Here is a 25,867-nt window from a genome sequence, read left to right on the forward strand (position 1 = left end):
CAGACACCATGAAAGAACTCCAACATGTCAGAATCTGTTTTGAGAAGCCAAGATTTAATTTTTTTTTATGTTGATCTGAAAATGGTACAATGTAGATTAATCAAGGCAACTAATTGCCCTGGAAGTGGATGACAAAAAGAATATGAGGTTTATCAAATAAAGGCACTAAATCAAGATAGAGATGCTATACGGCAGGGGCCAGAGATTGCTAGATTCAGACTCTGTCAGTGAAATGACTTACCCTGCCTAACCTTCTAATCACCTAATAACATGAAGAATAAAATGCTTTACTCCTACCCAAGGAAGAATGCTAAGGAAATTTTCAAAAAGTGAAAGTTTTAGTAAAAATAATTATTATATAATTTTATACATATAAAGTAATAAAAATAATCATTTGTAATCATTTAAAGAGCTTTTAAGGATCATTATGAGTATATGTCTTTTATTCCCAAACCCCCATGACTTCTGAAAAAACCTTACCTTTCATCTTGGCTTAAATCTTACATCCACCTTACCTTACATCTAATATTGTATATTGGTTCCAAGGCAGAAGAGCAGCAAGGGATAGAAAATGGGGGTACGTGACTTCTCTAAGGTCATAGATCTAGGAAGGGTCTGTGACCATGTTTGACCCCAGGCTCAGGACATGTCTCTAGAGCCCTCATGACTTTTTAAGTAGATAACTAGAAAGACTACCTTTATCCTCTGCTCATAAGCATGCTTGATTTCAATGCCTAAAATATAAAAACTTTTTTCATACTGACAGATGAAGACAAAGCAAACTGTTGGGGTTTGAGTTTTTTTGTATGTTTAAATACTAAAATGACAAGTACCCTATTTTAAGATCTATTGCAATAACATGGGAGAACGATATTCAGTTTACTGACCTTGGTGGCTTCTTCTACACTCTCTCGAAGAGCCTGGAGTTCTGCATCATATTGCTCCTTGAGTTTATCCATCTCCTGATCGTGGCTAGACACTTCTTCTTTTAATGCTCCCTTCAAGGCAGTGAGTTCTCGTTCCCTCTTTCTTAGCAGGTCTTCTTGCTCCTCTTTGGCTATTAAAATATCTTGTAGATCCCGCTTTGTTTGTAATAGTTCCTAAAAAATTTTTAAAAAAGCAAAGAAAAGGGTAGGAAGAGAGCAAAAGTGGAAACTTTTCAAAGTTTTCAAATTGAAAATTATAATATTGGCGACCACCATTGCTTAGGAAGTTAATTCAAAATAAAATGCAAGATGACAGGTTAGTGGATATTTCAGAGAATTGTGCTAGGCTTCTCAAAAAGGTTATGTAGTCTTTCTAAATAATAATAAATTTTAAGAAGGAAAAAAGTCACTCATCTGGAAAATTTACACTAATTTGAAATAATTTATAGCACTAATGAAATGAAGAACATGCTCTTATCATATCAGATGTACTTTACTCTAAAATATTCCTCATACTCTCTGGGACATTTTCCCACAAAGCTGAGAGGGCAAAGTTATGAGGTTTGTAAGGATTCTTAAGTGTGATTTGCTATCTGTATGACTGTGGACAAGTCATTTAATTCTTTGGCTTTAATATTTTCATTTGTAAAAGAGTATTGTACTAAATGATTTCTAAGGTCCCAATATCACCTCTAAAATCCTATGATACAAATAGAGTACACTGTAACTATGGCACTACATTGTACCTTTGAGAATACATTAAAGTCAGCTAATTGGAAGGTGTTGATAAGTTCATAAAAAAATTCTAATTCATTTTTCCAGGTAACCATGACACTAGCTCTTTCAAGAAATCTTATAAAACAATCTCTCTTTCCAGATGCTCCTGCAGTTTGTCAAATGAGTTAATGCTGGTCCCTACTTGGTGACTGCATTGATTATCTCTAAACCTTCCTTCTAAATTACTGTTACTTGCTTGGTTCCTACTGATTACCAGACCTTCTTCTGGATTCTCTGGAGATAAGGGATTTCTAGTGCCTCCTACTTGAGTCTTCAGATTCTGACCCATTTCTTAAAATCACATGTTTCTCAATTGTTTTGTTTTGCCAAAATATCAATCCCTTTCCCCCAATTTATCTTTCCCAGGATGTGTCTGTGGTTTGTTCTGCCTTGGCTTTTGTTAAGCCTGCCAACTCGAAGTCTGTTCTATATCAAAATATTATTATCTAAAGCAGGTATTATTGTTTAAAGGGGTCTGTGTGACAGAAGTCCAATCAGATTACAGCATCAGTACTCATTACTGAAGTTTACCAAAATAGGGAAAGTGAAGCACAATGAATTTTCAAAACATCAGCTCCAGAAACATGTCTTTATTGCCAATTACACCAAGGCACAAAATGAATGGAATATACATAAAACTTCTAGGGCCTCCTCCTCTTTAAAGATCACAAGACCTCTCTGGAGAGAGTCTTTTTTCTTGTGGGTGAAGAAATATTTCCTGGGCATCCAAAAATAAGAGAAAAAATCAAGATGAGCCTAAATCACAGGTAGAAAAATTACATCCAAATGGATAAAACCAACACCAAGCTCAGATGCAATATTTCTTTCTTCTAGGCCAAATGTCAGAGGTGATAAGGGGAAAAAAAATTAAAAGTATAACAACCCACTGACAAAACATAAATTAAACACGATGTTTTCAATGGTGCTAAAAAGTCAAAAGATAATGACAAAAGCAATAAAAAATGATTTCTGGATAATGGGGGGAAAAACCTACTTAAGAAAAAAATCTATTTCAGTCTTATTAACCTTCCAGAAATGTAAGCTATTTGATATTTCCCAGGAAGTATTTGCCTAAGTCCATCTTTAGGGAAAATGGGTAAATAACCCAGAAAGCAAGCTAATATCAAGAGTTTTTTTTTTTAAATCAAGTTTCAGAGATGCAACTGAAATGAGCCTTTCTTTGAACCTCTGTCTCACACCCATTATCATAAGATTCTATAAGTAATGTGCAAATTGATGACCTTGAGTCATCCAGAAGGTTATTAATTAATTATATTCTAAATAAGAGATCAAGGAACTGTATAATAACATTTTAGAAAGACTTGCATGAAATTCAATTTAAAAATTTAAAAAGTTGGGAGTAGGTAGGTGGCTCAGTGGAATGAGAACCGGACCCAGAGATGAGAGGTCCTGGGTTCAAATTTGACCTCAGACACTTCTTAGCTGCATGACGCCCATGTAAGTCACTTAACCCCTATTGCCTAGCCCTTACTGCTCTTCTGCCTTGGAATACACAGGATTGATTCTAAGACAAAAGGGTAAGGATTAAAAAAAAAAAGTTCCCTACACATAAAGACTAACTATCACATCTATATTGGTGTATCATTCCAAAGTCCTGCACAGCTCAGATTTTACTATGTTTTTGTCTCTTGTCCACAGATGATTAAGAAGTTGGAAGAGTTGATAAAAAAATGAATCTATTGGAAAGTCCATTTTTTAAAAAACTATGAATTTAAAGCTAAGCATGGAAGTTCTTTATTTCTTTATTTTTAAATTAAATTTATTTATTTTTAAGTATTTTTTCCATGTTCATATGATTCATGTTCTCTCCTTCTCCTCTTCCTCCTCCCCTCACAGAGATAACAAGCACTTCCACTGGGTTATACATAAGCATGGAAGTTCTAAACAACTATAACAAGGATTGGCCTCTTAAAGTTGCAAATGCAATCTAGATCATCTGAAATTATCAAAATTTGTCAGTGCTCATGTGTGAACTCAGATACTTCCTGGCTGTGTGAGCCTGAGCAAGTCTTAATTCCCATTGCCTAGCCCTGACTGCTTTTCTGCCTTAGAATTAAGGGTTAGTAAAACAACAACAACAACAACAACAAGAGATCAGGAAGGAAAGGAATGAAAAAAAGGTCATTATATTTGGCAATTGATATTGGAGAGTACAGTTTCAGGTGAGTGATGAAGTCAGAAGCTAGGTTCCCAGGGAGTTTAGAAGTGAAAGGACAAGAAGTAGAGGCACCTGGTGTATATTCACAAACATATATATGATTATAGATATCAACTGTGTGTATATATATATGTATATATATATATACAAAACAATTTTGTAGTTTTCATACTATATAACCTTTTGGCATGAAAATATTTCCAAAATACTTTATACCTATCTAGATCTTAAATTATAACTCAAGGTTGTTATCATCAAACAATCATTGTATTTTCCTATAATTCTACTTTTCTGCTTCTTGCTTTACCATCAGACTCTAAACTATATCTTGTAAATTTGCTGGTCCACTTTCTAATCTGCAGTGATCTAAGAATAAAACACCAGTGACAATCTGAGGACCTCCAACCAAATCCAGGATATGATTACTAGATACTGTCCTAAGTAGGGTTCAGAGGCCATCTTTGGCTTATTTTCTTGTTCTCAGTTCCATTGCAAACAGATGAGATTATTGGAAATCTAGCCTCCAAATGAGTAGAATGTTATCATAATGGCTTCTATTTAGTTGTTTAAGACTTAATTCCTATAGAAAAATCAGCCTGTCTCTCCCTACCTCTCTCACATCAGCATTCCTAAACAAATCTGGTTTGATACCTCTTATAGACTTTCCTAACTGCAGATATAGTATCTAATAAGAAACAAATTATTTCTATAGTCATGAGGCTCAGATTTACACAGTAAGAATAAAATCCAAGAAAAGTGCTGGTAACAAAACCTTATATGATCCAAAGGCTAATCAAACTATTTAAGTAGAATAATCACCAGATTTTCTGCACAGGGTTGAATTTTCCAGCCACAGAATTCTCAAGGACTACATAAATTTTAGAAGGGACACAATCTGTGTTAATGGAAACAGCATTCATACCAACAAAATTTCTGATCCTTAAAGCATTGTATTAATTTAATGCACTTCATAAGCCAGGCATAGTGCAATGAATGGAAAGTGGCCTCAAAGTCAAGAAACTTTGGGTTCATGTCCCAACTCAGAGGCACACTAGCATTAAATTCTTAAACCTCTAGGCCAGTGGTGTCAAACTAAAACAGAAAAAGATCCCTGCAGGCTGTATACTGATTTAGAAAATCACAAATTAACATTATCTATGTTGTATTTTATTTATTTTGTTTTACATTTTCATCTGATTCAATCCTCATTCTTTGGATTGCATGATACTAAATCTGACATTTCTGACCAACACAATTCTCTTGGACTTCAAGTTGCTTAGATCTGACTTTCAGCAACCTTTCCTTACCTTTTTTTTTTTAACTTCTGTTTTAGAATAGATACTAAGTATGGTTTCAAGGCAGAAGAATGGTAAGGGCTTGGCAACTGGGGCCAAGTTACTTGCCCAGAGTCATATAGCTAGTAAGTAACTGAGGTCACATTTGAACCCAGGATATCCCATCTCCAGTCCTGGCTCTTTATCTACTGGGCCAGCAAGTTTTCTTATACCTGGTCTTATCCCTAACTCCATCTTCCATCACCCATAATACCTAATAGTGGTGGCAGATAATAAATGCTCAACACATTTACCAATTAACTGCTAAATGTAAATGTTAAATAATTAGGGAGAAGTAGGAAGGAATAAATCAGCCTAGGAAGTTAAAGTACTAACTGAACTCAGGTACTGACCTAGATTCAGAGTCATGAATTTCTTCTCACTGAGAATCTATTCTCATTTAGAATATGGAATGCCAGGCAAGGCACAGTCCTGCCACCTGAAGATCTTTCCTTCCCTACCCACAAAAAAAGATACCTTTGAAGCAGAGTCCTTGAGGTAACTGTATTCCTCACCTCAATTAGGGCTCCCTTCTCCCCATCATCTGAGTGTTTTGCATTATCCAATTCATCATGCATTTCTGAGAGCTGGTCTTGGAGATCTCTGATTTCTGTCTGGTGCTGCTCCCGTTCCATCTTCACCTGAAACAATCTTATCAGGGAAATAAAAACATTGTGAGAGTTTCACCAAAATGCTTTTGTTTACTGCCAGAGCCTTGTTCATACAACATAAAACACTTTTAATGAAACAAAGCAACTCTATGTTCTCCCTTGCTTCACTAAGTAAGAACACTTCATATTTCTTGTAAAGTCAACAACCCTTATCGATTGATTTCTGGATAATAGCAGTCTACTCTATCAAGAAAGAAATAGTCAAGCAAAGGATAGCTCTTAAAATTTTTTTTAACCAAAGAAGAAATGACAACTTCACCTTAATTCTGACTTTTAAATTCAAGAATGGGAATGAGAAAGTAGTAGAAGAGAATTAATGACCTTTAATGCCCATTTTTCTGATAGGATCTTCCCTCCTGGATATCTGACTGCATTCTACAATTCTCTTTCTCCCTTTTCCTCATTTTTAATATCTTCAACATTTATAGAAGGCCTCCTTTTCATCTTTTTCTCAAGTAAGCCTTCTTTTGTAACTAACTCTTTGTGAAGGTAAAAACTATATCTACTAAAATTTATATGATCAAAGTATATTGAGCAGGAAGGAATTTTGAAAATTCTCTAACACAACCTCCTGACTGATAAGGAAATAGAGGATGAGAGGTTATTCAACATTTCCTATAGTCACATAGATAAAAGACAGAAGAGCTAACATAAACCCCAAGATCTTCTGGCCCTTCTTACTATATTCCACTGCCTCTTGGTACACATATTGAGTAATGTTAACCAAAAGGCCAGGTCATATATTTCATTGATAATGAAAAAATTAATATAAATGATAATGATTCTAATCCTTAGGATTCTCAATAACTCCTCAATTTGTACCACTTCATTCTCTGAAACTTTTCATTTGAATACATTCTAAAAATGCAAGATATTAATATATTGTCACAATAGTAAAATCATGGTTGAATTGATAAATAATATAGCACTTTTTTTAGTCTTCACTATAAAGAGTAAAAACTAATTAGTGATACACCCATCTTAGGAAAGATCTTCCTTTTAGAGATTTAGAATTAAACATATGCTACTTTGTACAGTGTCCAAAACAGCATACTTTTTTTTTCCAAAAATGCAAAAGCTAACATCTTTTAGTTTTCATAGATTCTGTAATGTCAGTCTTTGAATATTTCTCAGGGATAAGGGTATTATACAATTGGATATTAAATGGATATGATCTGAACCAAAACCAGATGGATAAGGTCTGCTTCAAGGTGTGAGAACAATTAAAGCAAATATAACTTCCTCTCAGCTTTCCAGCCTCCCATGTCTAGACTCATCATTGCATAAGAAAAGTTAAAAAAAAAAGGCTTAGAAACACATACAGATAATAAAGCTAAATGAAAAATACAGTTTTGCCCATATATCTCCAGAAAAACTCAAGTGAGGTGGCAAGTTAGAGAGCTTACTCCTCTAGATTTTTCCGGAGTTCCATTTCACTATCATCCAGGCGTTTCTGAAGGGTCAAGGTCTCCTTCTCCTTCTCTTCATGTTGGCTTTGAAGCTCCTCAAGGTTGGATCTCATTCGGTCTCGCTCTTCTTTGATGTTTTGCTGATTCTAATATAAAACGAAAATTAATTTTTGAAGTATAAGCTGGCATGTAATTCTTTGCACATCTGTGTCATCTAACTAAAACCTTGCTTCAAGAACCAACACATTAGCCACTTTTCTCTACATAGTTCCTTCCCAATTATATAATTTCATTTACTACAATAACTGAAGCATGTCTATAACTAAAAAAGGAATACAAAAGAATAAATAGGCAATTAGAACTGGAACTGTGATTTCATTGGTGTAGGAAACTTCATAAGTGAGGAAATTACTACTGATACTGAGTGATATCTCATTCACAATTTATAATCTTACGAGAATTACCAAGAGCACTAAAAAGTTAAATGACCTACTCAGGATCACATAGTGTATCTAAGGCTAGACTTGAATCCAGATCTTCCTAGTTTCAAAGCCATAAATACTACTACTAAATAGTTGAAAAGCAAAGCAAAATGGGTGAATCATTCTTACTACAATTGAGTTTGGGATAAAAAAATTAAAAAAAATTGAATTTCCCATTAACCTTCACTCTCTTGTTATTCAATTTTTCACTTATATATTTTTAGAATGGCCCTGGGATTTAATTGATCTGGAAAACACCAAAGAAAGGAAACCCATTCTATGAATGCAGACTGGCATGTGTTCTCTAACTTACAATCTTACCATTAATTGGGACACTGATATATTTATTACAAGACTCACCAAAGGTCTCATAATCAGAATATGACAGAAATGAGATTTGAACTGAGGTCTTCCTGACTCTACCCACTGCACAATTAGATTCACAATTTTTTGTCCTTCTTAACTAAAGTAAAATGTCTCCTATACTATTAGCTTATTTTGTCTTTTATGTATAATTCCAGTCTTGGATCTTTAATTTTTACTTCCATACTTCCATATCAAGTTGTAAATACCATTTCTTCACAAATAAAAGTCAATATCTCATAAATTGTGGTCAGATACAAGTTAATATACTTTTTTTTTTACCAATTCAACCCTTCCTTCATCTTGGCATCTCAAAGGGCTTAAAGTATTATTCTTTATCCAAGACAATGAAAGGAAAAAATATAACTTTATAAACCCTGAAATGTCAACAATCTAAAAACTCCTTTGAATTGGCTGTGAAAAAAAAAAACTATGCAGTAACTATAATTTTAAGTCAAACAACATATTTGAAATATGTTGTTGTTTCTATAAAAAGTCTTATCTTCCATCTTAGAATCAATACTATTTATTGGTTCTAAGGCAAAAGAGTGGTAAGGGCTAGGCAATGGAGGTTAAATGACTTGCCCAGGGTCACACAACTAGAAAGTGTCTGGGGTCAAATTTGAACCCAGGACCTCTCTTCTCTGGGCCTGGCTTTAATCCACTGAGCTGCCTAGTTGCCCCTTGAAATAGGTTGAAAGATTAATTTGAAATTAACCATGTTGGGGAGGTTGAGGGAACCTGTAACTTTATCTGTGTAACTTGTTCTCAACTGACAGTCCTGGATAATAATATGGGAGAAACTATAAGAGATTAAGTGATTTGCCAATGATCACACAGCTAGTATGCCAAAGGGCATGACTTACAACTCAGAGAAGGAGAGCCTTCAACCACTAAACTGCTCTGACCTCTTAGGTCTATTCTCTACCATTCCATCTCATTTTACAGCTAAGGAAACTTCAAAAACATGAAATTTGCTCATGTTCACAGAGCTAGTAAGTTTCTCAGGGAAGATTCAAAACTGGGTCTTCCTAACTCCAAGTCCAATCTGCTTCCAAATTAAAAGGTTAAGTAATACACCCTTCAGTATACATTACACACATCTTCAAGATAAACATTCAAAAAAAGGTCAAACCTTAATTTCTAGGTTGAGCTGTTTCTGAAGTTCTGAAACCTCCCTGTTCAGCTTGTTTCTCTGTTCCAGAAGCTCTCTGACTTCAGCGGATGAATCAGAAACCTACAATTACATAGAGATGTCAATTTCACATCCAGGGTACTTTTTCATCTTCTATCCTAGTCCCTGCTCTTGCCCCTTCTCAAGTCTTGTGACCCACCCCCAACATAAAGAAATTAAACCACTGCTCTGGAAGAGCACAGCACAAGTTCATCTTGGAAAGTGTTCTTTCTTCTCAGAGGATTCTTTTCCCTCTATGAAGCTAGATCACCTAAACAGTAGAAAAACAAGACTCAACATAAGACCCATAGAAAATTTCATCAGCCAGTCCAATTCTGAATTACAAGGGTTCTCTCCATTTTTTTATCTCTTAAAAATAGTATCGTGGTATCACTCAAAGTAATTGGGTATCACCTCAAAATGGTTAGCAAGCTACTCATATGAATTGGAGGTGGGAAGAGGTAGGGGTGTGTGTGTGTGTGTGTGTGTGTGTGTGTGTGTGTGTGTGTGTGTGTGTGTGTGTGTGTTGGGGTAGGTGGACTAGGAAGAACCATGGAAGCAAAGGACACGGTAGTAATTGCAAGCCAAAGTTAGTCCACTGTTTTCTCAAGTTTTCTGAATGGTATGCCAATGGGTTTTCTGTGTTTCACTTGGAATGAGCTACTTCATAGGGTAGGGTCTGGGAATGTGAAAATTGATATCAAAACAGGGTTCTTAATAATCTCAGGAAAATTTGAACCACTTGTTTTAATAATCCAAACTAAGGAAGAAAGTTTATGCTTCTCTCACTAATAAGTCACAAACAGGGAAACATTGCTCTTTTCTGAATGTATGTTATTTTGAAAGGTGGGCTCAGTTCCCTCCCCCATCCAAGAGTAATCCCAGGTTCCAAGTATGTCTAAAGGTATATTATTTTGAAAGGTGGGCTCAGTTCCCTCCCCCATCCAAGAGTAATCCCAGGTTCCAAGTATGTCTGAAGGCTGGGAATGGGCACCAAACTCTAAATGGGCACCAATTCTTTTTTAGTCATATATTTATTAAGCATTTAATAGTGTGCAAGGTTCTGAGAATACAAAGACATTATAAGTAAGAAACAGTTCCTTCCTTCTTTCAATTGGGAGGTTATCTCTAATTCCCTTCAGTCTCTAGGATTCAGGAACATGGGCTCCAGACAAGACTTTAACTGTGTGTTTCTAGGTCTGGGAATCAGGTCTGTGATTTACCTGCTATAAGGAACTTCCTCTGATCTCAGCTCTGATCAATTTGTAGTCCTACAGAGTTGCCTCAGGAAATAAGACATTAAGTGACCTTGCAAGTGTCCCAGAGGCAATATCTGCTACCAGTGGAACTTGGACCCAGGTTTGTCCCATGATAGATCACAACTCTTTATTCATGGTATCACAGAGTCCCTAGATATTTTCTCCTTCTCTGTGCATACTGTGCAAGAGATAAACTAGTAGTGCTTTCTTCAGCACAGAATTCCCCCTATCTCTCCTCCTTCCTCCCCCTCAAGCCTGGCTCTTCACTATAACTCCTGATTTCAATTTAAACAATCTAAGGGTATCTACTATGTGCATAGCACCCTGCATTTCTGTAGATTCAAAGAAATCTAAAGCATTCAGGAAATTTGCTTTCAGGAAACTCACAACCTCATTGGAGAGAAAAGAAAAACACATCAGAGCCAAGGGCAAATGCTACAAGAGTACAGAAAAGGAAGAAATCATGTAGATTAAGGCAGAATAAGAAAAGTTTCATCTGACGATGACGATGGAGTTGAGTTTTGAAGTATAGGCTAGACTTTAATAAGTAGAAAGGAGATGGGGATGGGTTTCTATGTATTGGGAAGGGAGCAATATAAAAAAGCCTAAGTAAAGACACAAAGGCCAGTCTTATCTCCTGGCTGGAGGAGGAATGAAGGAGAAAATCTAAAAGATTTGGGTCACCTCTGAGATGAGACTAACCAGACAGGAGACCAGGAATGTTGCTGAAGAAGGATGAATAGATAAGGAGGATTAGACTACAAATTACAGATAACGAATGGTCTTGACTAAAGTTGAAAACCATTTGGATTTAACTCTATAGACAAAGAGAGGAGTTTTTTTTTTTTAAAGAAATTTTATCTTCTGTCTGAGAATCAATACTATGTATTGTTTCTAAGTCAGAAGAGTAGTAAGAATGGGGGTTAAGTGACTTTTCCAGTCACACAGTTAGAAAGCATCTGAAGCTATATTTGAACCCAACTCCAGGTTTGGCTTTCTATGTACCGAGCTACCTGGATGCACACCATCAATGTGGAATCTAGAAGTCCCCAAACTTGTGGCCTAGAAAGATTAAGTGATCCCCAGTTTATTTACTTTGGAGGTAAAAGCCTCAGGTGTGGCTCTTATAGTCTCCAGAAGCCTTTCCCAGTATATCATCACACCCTCCTTCTGAGAATCTAACTGAGGACCGTCAGCTTTTGAGACCGACTCCCTGCCTACAGCAGCAAAGAGTCACTAGCTTCAGTTTGGGTTTACTTAGTCCCCATCTGAAGTGGATTGTTAAACCTGAGATTCCCCTCGGGGTGGATTCTCACAGGAACAGGGTCAAACCTGAGGCTTTCAACTCCAAACTATATAAACTGGGGATCACTACAAGTCTGAGGACTTCTAGGTTCCATGTTGGCAACCACCTTCCTAAACTTTTGAGGCTGATATGGAGAACCATCATGTCTCCCACCAAACATCCTAAGGTCAAAACCAATATCAACTCAAGGTTTGGCCTCTTGCAGCCTTTCTTTTCTTTCTTTCTTTCCTTCCTTCCCCCCTCACTCTCCTCTCCTCTCTCCTTCTCTCTCTGTCTCTGTCTCTCTCTCTGTCTCCTCCCCTTTACCTTCCATCTTAGAATCAATATCAATACTTGGTATTGGTTCCAAGACAGAAAGAGGGTAAGGGCTAGGCAATGGGGGTTAAGTGACTTGCTCAGGGTCATATTATAGGAAGTATATGAAGCCAAATTTGAACCCAGGACCTTCTATATTTAGGTCTGGCTTTTAATCCACTGAGTCACCTAGCTGCTCCTGGGAGAAATGTTTTGGTGGGGTGGATGATTTGATGAAAATAATATTTTAGAATGAGGCAGAGTGGTACTCCAGAGAAGAGCACCAAATCTGAAGTCAGAGGATCTAGGTTCAAATTCTGCCTCTGACACTTACTACTTATGTGACCTTAAGTAAATAAATCATATTCCTTCAGTTTCCTCATCTATAAAAGGAATGGTCTCTGAATCCTCTTTTAGCTCTAGATCCATATCCTAGGACCTGGCAGATTGGATTATAAAGTAAAGAGATTAAGGTAGAAAAAGTCATTTAGGACATCATAGCAATAATCCTGGCATAAGGTGTTCTGGTCCTGGAAACAGTAAAATTTCATTCGCTGTCTTTTCCAGTCAAACTCCTTCATCACAGTATCTTTCTACTGAAAAGAAATGAGTGTTTTGTTTAGTCTTCCTCAACCTGAACAAATTGGCATGGGAGGGCAAGGTTAGTTTCATTTGGTTTGGAGTTGTTTGACAGGGTGAGAAAAGAACCCTCAGAATAGATTATATTGTTCACCTACCTGCCAGTTCTCTCTTTTCTTCTGACCTGACCTGTTCAAATTCAGACACACCCCACCCAAGAGATGACTTCTAAATATTCTGCACCCTTCTGTAACATCAATTAAGCACCATAACAATAATTTGCAAAAGAAAAGAAAAAAGAGAAAGCCTAGCCTCTCCAGAAGCTGTGTAATTTTAAGGGCAACTTCATTTATCCCTACTCTCCCTATGAGGGATTGTAACTACAAAAGCAGCGCAGGGAAGGTGCCAAGTTCACGAGGATTGCTAAAACAGCTACTCCCACCTCTCAGGACAAATGCCCATTCACCCTCTCTCCCTAGTCAATTTCTTTTCCTTCCCAGCAATGATAGCCAAAACTGACTACCCCCCTGACCCTCTCCCAGCATTATCTCCATAATTATTCAGTGACCTGAGGACACATGCCCTACAGCTTTTTTCAGCTTTGGTATCTCATGCCAGTGTAAACAAACAAACAAAAGTTGGCCCCCTTCCTGCCCTCCCCAAATCACATGATTATTGAGACTAACAGTCTGGCAGCAGCCTGAGTAATCTAAATGTAGTTGGGTTTTAGATATGTTCCTGTTTGTGCTAATTCTAGGGGGGAAACTAAGACCTGGAAATGTATACATGAGCTCTAAGCAGGAAGGTGATACTGAAGTGCAATGCTGCTAAAGATCTTTAGATTTTTAAAGTAAACTTTGTTTGGGAAACACCAAAAGAAATGCCCAAACCCACCTTGAATAAATGAGGGAGTAAAAAATTTCTCTCAAATATTTGTAGGGGGACTCTGAGTCAGGAAAGAAAGAATCTAGATCATAAAAATTCTGGCTGGAGAGGTTGGGGGCAGTAGGGGTTGAATGGCTGGACTACTTTCCTAAGGGAAACACACGGAAGCTCCACAAAAATATTAAGTGGTAGAGAAAAAAAGGTAGGAAGTCCTGCCTAAGGGCTGTCTGGGGCTGGGTCTCCTCACCTGCTCCTCTCAAGGTTTTATGTTCATTTAGCAGAGATGGAAGAACTCAACCTCAGCTCCAATCTCTAAAATTTTCTTTTCTCTTTTGACCCACTTCCATAGGGACAAAGAACACAAATTAAATTCTCTTATATCAAAATAACTTGCAAACTTCAAACTACAGCAAAATGAAATATTCTGAGTAATTTCTTGGAGTATATGGGCTCAGAGCTATGAAGATAGAAGGGTTTTCAGAGGCTACCTGACCCAACTCTCATTTCATGAGGAAGCTGAGAGAGGATGATTTACTTAAATTCACCTGGAGTCGATAAGCATGGGGCAGTGAGATTTGAACCTAAATGTTCTAATTCTGAAACCAAAGCTCCTTCTACCATTTCAGACTGACTCAAATATAGAATATGACCTGTTTCTCCAAGTTTCCACTCCCTTTCTTGAAACATCATGACAGTTTAATTCAATCAATTTCCATTTCTTAACCAATTTTTTACTCATAGAATCTCTTGACCCTAAAAACCTGGCATGAACTTGAGGATCTCTAAGAGTTCCTAAGGCTAAATGACAGTGATCCCTCACCTATCATGGGAGTTGTGTTCCAAAGATCTTCACAAGAGATGAAAATCCGTGAAGTAGAGGCACTATATTTATTTTATTACTTATATATATATATATATATATATATATATATATATATATATATTAAGGTTTTATAAACCCCTCTCCCTCTCCTATAAACTTTTTCCAGACTAAGCTACAGTTACTGAGCCAATCAGCTCCCAGGATACAGAAAACAGTACTGTGGTTGGTCACCTTTCATTCCATCAGCCAATAGTGTGCTGTGATAAGTAATAACTCTGAGATACAGAATTAGATATAGATATAGATTTTTTTTAATCATGATACAGTGAAGCCCTAATAAGTGAACCATGTTATAATGAGGGACAATTGCTTATGAGTTCATTCATGAGTTTCTTCTGTATTCAGTAAGCTTTGTAATGTTATCATTGTTGGCTTGTATCTTAAACCATCACTCACTATTTAGGAAAATTTAAGAGCTCCCAAAGAGTAAGTTTATTAGTAACGTGGTTGAAGAGATATAGATAAATAGATCTATCTATCTATGGAATAATCAAAAACCACTAGAGTTTACTGCATAAAATATCATGTAGTCAGATTTGTAGTTTAGAAAAAAATGAACTTGGCAATTTAGAGAATGGATAAGAAGGAAGGAGGAGAGATTAGCATCAGGGAGGCATAATAAGGAGGCTATTATTGCAAGTAAAAGTTTCTAAGAGCCTAAACTGGGGTAGTGGCTTGGTGAGTGGAGAGATGACTGATAGGAGATGGTTGTATACATAGAAACAGTAAGATTTGGTTACTGTTTGGATACGTGGAGTATGGGAAAGTGAGTAGTCTAGGAAGATACCAAGGTTTTTATTTAGGGAGATGGGCAGATGGTGGTGCCTTCAAAGATAATAAGAAGTTTGGAAGAGGATATACTTTGGAGAGGACAAACAGGGAAAGATAATGAGTTCTATTTTGAATATATTGAGTTGAAAATGCCTATAAGATATCCAGTTTAAAATATACAATAAGTAGTTAGAGAGACAGGACTGGAAATTGCCTAGGACAGGATATAGAAATTAGTGAAGAGATGATTACCTAAATCATTTAAGATGATGAGGTCACCAAGTCTGGGGAGAAAGAAAGTCTAGAATAATATGATTGATCACTGAGAAAAAATGGTCACAGAAAGAGAGAACAGGGTCATGAAAACTCAGAAGAAAGAGTATCCATATAGAGACAGTGATCAGTGTCAGATGCTAAAGAAGTCAAGAAGGATGAGGATTAATAAAAGGCCATTCATTAGATTTGACATTTATGAGGTCATTTGGTATATATGCAAAGAGCAGTTCCAGTTGTACAGTGAGGTCAGAAGAGACAAGATCTTGAGAGAAGAGATGGAGGAGGCAATAAATATAAATAGCTTTTTCAAGGAACTTAACTAAAAAAGGAGGAGAGATATAAGACAACAGCTTGCAGAGATGATAGGGTCTAATGATGATCAATAATCAATAGTGTGAGATGGCAGCCAGTATTATGTAGTCAGGCTACAAGAATAACCAGCTTGGGACAACATATATTAAAAGAGAAATATTAACAAATCCTGAGGTCTATTAACAAATTTGGGTGCATCCAGGGTAAATTCAGAGGTGAAGGGCTTCAAATTCATGACAAATGAGAAACTGTTGAAGGAAAAGAGGTTCTTTAGCCTGTAGATGAGAGGACTAAGAATAATAATCTTAAAATACATGAAGGGCTTGTGTGAGGAAAGTTCTTCCCCCACTTCTGGGTAACATAGCTGGCAGGTGTCTATGAGAATCTACGTGAGTCTGCATGAGTTTGAGTCACCTATGTCATGGAGTGTGGGTCAAGTGACACAAACTCACACAGAATCACATAAACTCACGCAGATGCCTGTTGGCTGTGTTACCCAGAACAGAGGTGAGGGGTGGGGAGAGAACTTTCCTCACACAGGCTCTTAGATGGAAGAGGGATTAAATTCTTATGGCTATATAGATTTAAACCAATGGGTAAAAATTATAGTAATTTAGCTTTCATTTCAATATAAAGAAGATTCTTCTAAGAGAACTATTCAGTAATTGAATGGACTTATTAACAAGGTTGTGATTTCTTTGTTCCTTCAAATGTTCAAGGAAAAGCCAAGCAACAATTTATTAGGTCTGGAGTGAGAGGAAATTGATAGATAGGCTGAAGGACTGGCTAAATAATCTCTACAGCACCTTATTTTTCTTACACCAATAAATAAAACGATAGCCTAGATATAAGTATGCTTTTTCATCTCTCCAACTAATATTCTATATTTAATGTAAAATCCCAATTTACTCGATTGTTTCCTTGTGCACTTCCAGCTGCTCGAGACTTTAAAGTCTGAATCTTCTCAAAGACCAGGTTCACTTTTCTCTTAGTAGCATCATCATTATCGGTGCTCCTACAGGAAAAAAAAAAAGAGCATAAATAAACCTTGTGAGATACTTCTGATTCATTTCAGATGGAGTTAAATCCATGACTGAGGAGATAAGGGAAGTACTGGTGAGAATTCCCAGGGCTCCATACCCAATGAAACTGATCTCAACTTTTCAGTGGCACAGTAGATGCGATAGGAAGTTACCTAAGACAGATAGGGACTATGTGGCTTGCCTTAGGTTGTAAAGTCTATAAATGACAAAGGGGATCTGAACCCATGTCCTTCCTGACTCCAAATCCAGCATTCTTATTCACTGAGTTTTGCTCTAAAAGCATTAGAACTACACTTAAAAGAAAATGTAAGAAAATCCCGTGTAGTGTAGCTATAAATCAGTCTTTTGTAAAGTACTACAAGAAGCTATAGATTCTGATAAGTTTATTGATACAGGTATGGCTTTTTGGGAGTCAGAATTGTCATGGTGTTTGTTTTTAATTTGTTATGTCTGCTACAGCTTAGTTTGGGAAATCACTCTCAGGGTCCCCATTTTTAATTAAGCAGGAGCTGCACTCACAGTTGGAGAATAATCTTTAATGAAAACTTGGTATTTTGGTCTTTAGTTCAAATAGTTCATACATTCTCCCCAACAGGAAAGTCCATTCACACAAGTTTTCTCTTGATTGATTCAGTGTTTTGGAGAACAATTATATGGCACTAAGAGGCAACAGTAGAAGAGGAAGAACCTGGATTTGAATCTTAATTTTGTGAATGACAATTTAGAGGACCATTCTTTAGGCCAAGTTGCTTATAGCCTCGAGCCTTCAATCAATCAATAAGCATTTATTAGGCACCTACTAGATACCAGGCATTGTGCTAGGCTAAGAGATGGAGAAATAAAAACAAACTTTTTTCAAATTTGTAGAATGACAGAATTGCACTAGATGCTCTCTAAGGACCCTTTAAACTCTAGATCCTGTTATCAAGAATAACTTTACCAAACTTGATAAAGAATGAGAGAAGGAAAGAATTAACAAATGTCTGGCCTAGAATTATACACCTGAAGTTGCTGTTTAATGAGGGCCTGAAACCTGTCACCCAATATTAATTTTTTGAGTCAAAAAACATTCAGAAAATTATGTCACTAATTTTGATTTTATACAGACTAGTTGACAAGTTTTCAAATAAAACATTTGCATTTGAAATAATAGTCTTATGCTTTTTTTTACTGAAAAAATTTCATTTTAGGAAGAAAAAATGTCTTCTCTTGAAATTTTAAATACCGTTATAAAAATTTCAGCCTTTTAATTATATTCCTTTTATAAAACAGTCACCATATGGCATCTACATGGCTGAAGGGCACAAATATCCCAAAGCATTCTGACAGCAAATAAACAATACACATCAAAAATTACATGGCTCATGGCATTCAAATAAATGAAGTCACCAACCCTTCTTTGAGGTAATTGTAAAGGATCTGCTTGGCTGTCTCCTCATTTGTTTGTTGAGCAAGCTCTTGCTGGCCTTTCAATAGGTCAGGTGTGGCCTAAAACAGAACATTGATCATTATATGATCACAGGTAAGTCTGCAGGAAGAAGATGCATACTTGATGGGTGCTTCAAAACATATTTGCAATTTTTAAAAACATTTCATGTAGGATCCTAATTGTGACCATTACTATCCCCACTCACATACTCCCGGTTGCCTACCAAAACTCTGGCTACCTTGCTCCATATTCCTCTTCAGATTCTAAGACTCACTAAAACACTCAATTTCCAAAATCTTAATGGAGTATTAGATTCTGATCCCCAAAAAGAGTTTGGCAAAGAAAAGTCTAAATGAGGACAACAATATGAAAATGTCTCAAAATACAAAACAACTTGAATGAAAACAAATGTTTTCACCAAATCTTGCACTGCTTAAGTCAGTCAATGGAGGAGGCAGATAGATGGCTCAGTGAATTGAGAGGCAGGACTAGAGATCAAAGGTCCTGGGTTCAAATTTGACCTCAAGCCATTGCCTAACAATGGTATATGTATAACCCAGTGGAATTGCTCATTGGCTCTGAGAGGGAAGAGGGAGGAAGGGAGGGAAAGAGCATGAATCATATAAACATTGAAAAATATTTTTAATTAATTAATTAAAAAATAAAATCAAGACATTTCCTAGCTATGTGACCCTGGGTGAGTCACTTAACTCTTATTGCCTAATCCTTATTGCTCTTCTGCCTTGGAACCAATATACAAGATTGATTCTAAGATGGAAGGTAAGAGTTTAAAAAAAAAAAGTCCAATTATTTTGAAAAATTCTGTCCCATTATTATCCATGTATGGTAAGATAATCCACTGTTAGGTGTAATACAAGAGCTTATGAGTAGGAAAAACCATACTTAGTTAGTCTTGATAGATGAACTACTCTAATATTCCTTTTCCCATTTCCAGGTGTTGACTTTCAATCCACCGAGCCCCCTAGGTGTCCCCAATTAGACTTCATTGCCAGATTGTAAGCTCCATGAAGGAAAATACCATATGTTTATCACCATCGGTGTCAAGTGAAATTTTCTATACAGTTTCATTGTATTTTTTAATGAATTGAAATTTCATTATAATTAGTGCTAATACTAGTTTTATTAATATTTTATTTAAAACAATAACCTTTATTTATATATTGCTTTACAGCTGACTAAAACATTTCCTCACTACAATCTAGTGGAAATGGTTAGTACTATCCATATTTTACATATGACAAAACCAAATCTGAGAAGTTAAGTAACTTTCCTAAGTCAGTCAGAATAAATGGTTGATCTGAGACTCAAACACAGGTCTCCTGATTCCAAATCCAATACTGTTTTCTCTACAAAATGGTCCTCTGGTGATAAAATCCTCCCCTAGGTAGTATGGACCTACAGGTACAAACTGCTTCATGAAATGTCATATTCTAGGGTATTTTCTAGACAACTATGTCATTGTCAGCAAAAGAGTTCAACTTCTATTTCTGATACTAGCTTTGTGACCTCAGGCAAGTCATTTAATCTTTCTCAGGCTGTTTCTTCATCTATAAAGTGATAGATTGGGCTTCCTGGCATCTAAGGTTCCTTTCAACTCAAATGATCCTAAGAAATGTGATGACATTGTCAGTTTGGCTTAACTGTTTCTCTTTGTGGATGAATGTGGGGGAAGACATGTGAGAGGGAAATTACATATAGAGATCATCAAATTCCTTAAAGACTAAACATAAACCCATTGATACTGATAAAAGTACAAATCAAAGTGACTTCTGAAACTCCAAATGAGATCAAACTCTAATCCTAGAAAGAGGAAAAAGCAAGCATAACACCAAAAGTAAGAGGGGAACAAGGTAGAACAAATAATTAGCAACTTTTCAAGACTTTTAATTTGTCTACCTGTCATTGTCTCACAGTATCTGAAAGTTTCAAGTTTACCCTTAAAACAGTACCCTTAGCTCTATCTTTAACCTATAGAAACCAAAGATGCCCTCTGAGTAGAAAAAAATATCTGCCCTTTACATTTACTACATTAATGAACTTTCCTCATCTGTAAAATGAAAGGTTTGGATTAGATGACCTCTAATGTCCCTTGTTCCTTTCTGCTCTTAATATGCTATAACTCCAAGTTTCTCAAAAGCAACTTCAGAAGTACATATTTTCCCTCTGCCTCTCTAAATTCCCTTAACAAGTATTTTCCAATTGCTCCACAGTTTTTTGGAATCACATATAAGTTCTTGCATTTCATGGAGGTAACCAGATGACATAATGTAGAGAGTATGAGGAATGAGAGTCAGAAAGACTAGAATTCAAAGTCAGTCTCAGACACGTATTAGCTAACAATCCTGGGCAAGTAATTTAAAATTACCCTTTGTCTCAGAAATTAGGATATCACTGGCACTTTCTTCACAATGTTGTTGTAAAAATGAAATGAGAACTTTGTAAAGTGCTTTCCAAATGTCAAAGTGCTATATAAATGCTATCAGTATTGTTATTGTTATTATGTGCTAATTAAAATCTTCCAAAATCTTAGAAAAGTTACAGAGGAAAATTTTTACTTTCTCTCCTTTAGGATTTATCCCTCTGATCAAAAGTCAGACCTCATGGTATTGATTATTAGATTAAAGATCTATACTTCGTTCTGAAAAATGCCAGCTTCTAGAACTTTCCAGTATACAATCCTGAGCCATAGCATTTACTTTATTAGTCTTAAATATGAGAGCAATCTAAGAGGTGAGTGCCTGAACAAAAGGTAAATTCACGATGAAATTTGAGAACTTGGATTTGGGTAGGTGATAGTGGGTTACTTTGGGGGCTTTTTGGTTTGGGGGAGGTTTTGTTTGTTTGTTTGTTTTTGCCAAGGAAACATAAACATTATTGGCACAAAACAGAAATAGCAGTATAACTATGTTCTGGGATAAAAATGGACTTTGGGGATCTTTTAAAAAAAAAAAACCTAAATGTCAATGAATACTCTGAGCACTGGGGAACTCTCTGGTCAAAGAAGCCACAAAAGTAACATAATTGATGGCTTCCCTTCCTGAAGTTTCAAAGAAACTTTTGAAAACTTTTTCAAGAACTAAGCACTTACATGCACATCTTCGAGCATAATTGTTAGTTTATAACCCCTTCTTCTTGCTTAAATAAATACTTATTTTCTTACCATATTAAACAGATTTCTACAATCTGAACAACCTGAGTGGTACACATGCATCTCCTGGATAAGATTTGGCTGAGTTCTGTGGAAACTGGGGAGATGAGAAGTCAAATACAAGTGGTGGAAAGAGAAAAGTATACCCGCACACACCACTTCTGCCCTAAACTCTCCCCATTAAGAATTAAATATCTGTGTGTACTTCTAAAAAGAAAAATTTTGATTACTCTACATTGCCACAAAAATGGGAAAGAGAAAAGATAGCCATTACACATATTTGTGTCTATATGTATATGTATGTGTAGATATACACACATGCTCATTAAACCACTCCAATTGGTCAGCCCATATATACCCCATACATAAAATCCTAAAACATCACTGATGTGTATTTAATGACTGACATAAGATACCTATTATGATTTGGACTACTGTATTATAAGGGGAATTAATAAGGTATATTTTATTTTTTTCTAGAGATACTATTTGTCTATCCTCCATTAGTTTCCCAAGAACATGGAGGTAACCCTGGGTTCTCAAAGATTATGAGAGAAGAGGATGAACTCTGGCAGTCCTGATCAAGCCATTAAAGCTTTGGGTTCAGGTCTGGTTATGATCTGTATTGTTTGTCATCTGTGAGACTAGTTAAATTCAGAGAAATTCATCATCATGTTAAGCTGCAGGATAATGAAGTTTTCAGCCAAGGGAAATACCACCTCAAAGGAGGGTCACAAGTTGTGTCCATGAACATCAACAAAATTACATGATTTTGAAACAAAATTTAGATTTTATTTATCCCTAATCTATTAACGATTACATACTTTAATCATTCATATTTATATTGAGTACTGTTGGTCCTGACTATGTGAAATCTTAAAGCTCTCAAACATAGGTTATTTTTTTTTTAATTTAAAACCCATACCTTATGTCTTAGAATTGTGTATCAGTACCAAGGCAGAAGAGCACCAAAGGATAGGGAACTGGGATTAAGTGACTTGTCCAAAGGCATACAGCTAGCAAGTATCTGGGGCCAATTTTAAACTCAGGATCTCTTGTTTCCAGGGCTGGTTCTCTACTCACTTAGCTACCTAACTGCCCTTAATGTTTTGGGTTTTTTTTTTTTCAAATAAAGTCAAAATGTGTTTACTTTCACATATGCTTTACTGACTCCTCTTTCCCATAAAGAATCATAAGAACAAAAGAGTAGAGTTAGAAGAGATGTAGGAAGCCATCTAGTCTAACCCCCAGATTTTACAATGAGGAAACAAAAGCCCAAAGTTTCAGTGACTTGTCAGAAGTCAAACAGATAGTGTAAGAAGTGAATCAAAGTCCTCTGACTCAGTCCCTGTCCTGCACTGTCCTTGAAACCACTTTTTAAAAAAACATTTATCACATGGAATTACCTGAGTATTTGTAGCAGAAGAGAGTGTCTTGATGGAAATTTTCTTTGTCCCTGCATCAGGCAAAATGGATGCAGCCTGATTCTGTAACACCACTGTTGCAGTTGCTGTTTTCATCTCCTCCTTTTTATTCTGTGCTGAGAGTATAGTCGGGCCCATCATTCCACTGTCTTTGCTAACTTTATTTTCATGAACTTTGTTTGCATTATTTAACTGAGAAAGCCTAGGCTGTCCATCGAGAGAATCCTGACCTTGTTCCTGCAGTTTCCCAGAGGTCTGTCCTACCATGGTATGTTTCCCACCAGAAAGCAGACGGCGTTCTCGAGATAGGGGCTTCTGCTGCCAAACTTGAGATGGTCTTAAGAGATGTTCACTTGATTTGCCCAAGTTTCGACTAAACTCATCTAAGTATTCAGAATCTCCCTGGAGACCAAAGGGAAAGGCACTATCTACACTTCTAGACCTCTTGCGATCATCTGGATGAATTCTGTTCCTTTTCCCAGATCTCCCCCTCCTCTGGGAGCCAACTTTCTGATCAAATTTTTCAATTAATTGATCTACACCTGGAATGGATCCTGTGTCAATATCCCTGCCTGTCCCTGGCATAAAAGGGATATATCTTCTATTTTCATGACGATTCACATTGTCAGCATGGATGGCATAATCTTGGTCATCCAGTAAAAATTTGTACAAAGAGTTGGCTGAAGTGGGGGTTACTGAGGATGATGAAGACCTTCGTGACCTATAACCATCCAATACTGGTCCAGCAGAATCTTGTCGGCGAAAGGGGAGAACATCTGGCCGGATTTTTTTGCTTTCCTGATGAGTATCAGGGTGGATGGTAGTAAGGGGTTTTTCACTGGGAGTAGAAGATCCAGTTGTCAGTCCTTCATTGGCACAGCTTTGAACATTTAGACACACTGATGCCTGTTTCTTGGGATCATCTATCACAATTGAGCTGCACAAACGAATGGCTGTCACATTGCATTTTGACATATCTCCTGAAGGCATGCTAGCTGGCTGAGAAGAAGCAGGTTTAGAAAAGCAAGTTCGAGAACGCTTATCATTTTTAGTTTCATCTGTAAGCATTTTGGTCCAGTTGCACTCGGGAGATTTGTGAGTCTCTAAATTCAGTTCATTCTTTTCAGGATTATAAGGCTGCAAAAGTTCAGGGTGTCTCTGAAAGTTCAACATACTAGAAGATTTTAGTGAACTATCTTTGTGCTCAAGAAGTCCATTTTTACCTTCATATAGACTAGCTGGCTTTAGACTTCTAAAAGCACTGGGCTGTACATATGGGTTTTCTGGGAACTGTATTTCTTCACTGGCTTTCTCTTCCAGCCTGGGATCCATGTTGGAATGTAGACCTAGGTCATTGATTCCTGGAGATGTAAATGATGGCCCATTCTCTGCAAAAGGAATACCTGCCAAACATCTCTCTGTATTATTCAGTACAATGTATGGGTGGCCATCGATTCCTTGTACCCTAATACTGACACCATATGATCCTGTCTTGGCATTTTGAGAAAGTCTTGATTTTTTGGTCTCTTCACTTTCAAGCCTAAGATGTACTCCATACTCCTGCTGTACATGCTTATATTCTCCAAAATATAGTTCCATGATGTTTGTGTTTGAGCTATTAAAAAAAAAAAGAGGGGGGATAGGGGAAAAAGTTAGTCTTTAAATGAGACAAGACTTCACCCATTAAAAATAAAATGCATTTTATATCAAAGACATTTTCCAGGACTGAAAAAGAAACACAAAAGTTCCCTAACCACTCCCATGGAAAATTTCTGAGCCTTCATTAATATTCCCTTTTGAATGAATGATGATGCTATGGATCACTGCATCTATCTTTCCAGAGTGTGAATCATCATTAGTAAGAATCACTCTCTTGAATATGACCACAACCAAAGGAGTCAAAACCACTCTACCCACTCCTCACTAATCTCCTTTTGTCTCCCTCTGGCAACCACCAAGAGCATCTGCAAAAGCCGTTTTGCCATTTGACAACTTGATACCTCCACTAAATATTCCAATGATACTTTAAATTTCCCACATCCAAAACCAAACTCATCTCTTTTCCTTCCCTCCATGTCTTTTCTGCTAACTTCTTGGTTTCTACAGATGGCACTTCTGACCTTTTCCCCAGGTTCATAATTCAGTTATTTTTGAATTCTCCTCCTTAACATCTAATCAGTTGCCAGATCTTATCAATCAATTTGATTCTTTCTATGAAATGTCAAACATCATCTATCCTCTAACTTCTACTTTCTGCTAACTTCCTGGTTCAGACCATCAACATCAAGCAATAAGGTAAGTGGGTTGGGAATCAGGAAGACTCATTTTCCTGAGTTCAAATCTGTCCTCAGACCCCTTACTAGCTTTGTGGTCCTGGGCAAATCACTTAACTATTTGCCTCAGTTTCCTCATTTGTAAAATGAACTGGACAAGGAAATAGCAAATCTTTTCAGTATCTACGCCAAGAAAACTTCAAATGGGGTCACAAAAAGTCAGATATGACTGAAACAACTAAAGAAAAAGAAATCTCAACCATCACCATCTACCTCTAACTTCTTTTTCCTCAACACTCTGGTTGAAACCATCAATATTCTACTGTAAGACTATTATAAGAGCCTCCTACCCACTCTTCTTGTCTCTAATCTCTTTCCTACTTCACTGTATCTTTTGGACCACTGCAATACTAAACATCATATCAGAATAGTCTGTTGAAAATTTTTCAGTGCTTCCCCATTACTTTCTAAATAAAATACAAATTACTTACTTAGTCTGGAAAACAAGGTCCTCAACAACTTGCTTCAAACTTCTAGTCATTAATCATATCACAACCCTTCATAGGATTTATGTCCTAGTCAAAGTAAACTACTTATTTCTTTATCTAGTCTTGCATTTTCTCTACTCTATATAACACTGTACATTATT

The 25,867-nt window shown here is 36.6% G+C and overlaps 1 protein-coding gene across 2 annotated transcripts in view; it reads right to left on the bottom strand.

Annotated features, from left to right (window-relative positions):
• The window catches only part of CGNL1 (cingulin like 1), a 193,571-nt gene that overhangs the window by 106,878 nt on the left and 60,826 nt on the right, over positions 1-25,867 (bottom strand). For both annotated transcript variants that reach the window (XM_001377830.4, XM_056809509.1), the window contains exons 2-8: positions 22,928-24,560; positions 18,317-18,411; positions 16,790-16,895; positions 9,277-9,378; positions 7,294-7,442; positions 5,732-5,867; positions 888-1,100 (exon numbers count right to left, since the gene is read on the bottom strand). In XM_001377830.4, the coding sequence (XP_001377867.2) occupies positions 888-1,100; positions 5,732-5,867; positions 7,294-7,442; positions 9,277-9,378; positions 16,790-16,895; positions 18,317-18,411; positions 22,928-24,544 (2,418 nt within the window). In that variant the 5' untranslated portion in view covers positions 24,545-24,560. The remainder of the gene's footprint in view (positions 1-887; positions 1,101-5,731; positions 5,868-7,293; positions 7,443-9,276; positions 9,379-16,789; positions 16,896-18,316; positions 18,412-22,927; positions 24,561-25,867) is intronic.

This window comes from Monodelphis domestica, chromosome 1, assembly GCF_027887165.1.
Source record: "Monodelphis domestica isolate mMonDom1 chromosome 1, mMonDom1.pri, whole genome shotgun sequence".
Lineage (NCBI taxonomy): Eukaryota > Metazoa > Chordata > Mammalia > Didelphimorphia > Didelphidae > Monodelphis > Monodelphis domestica.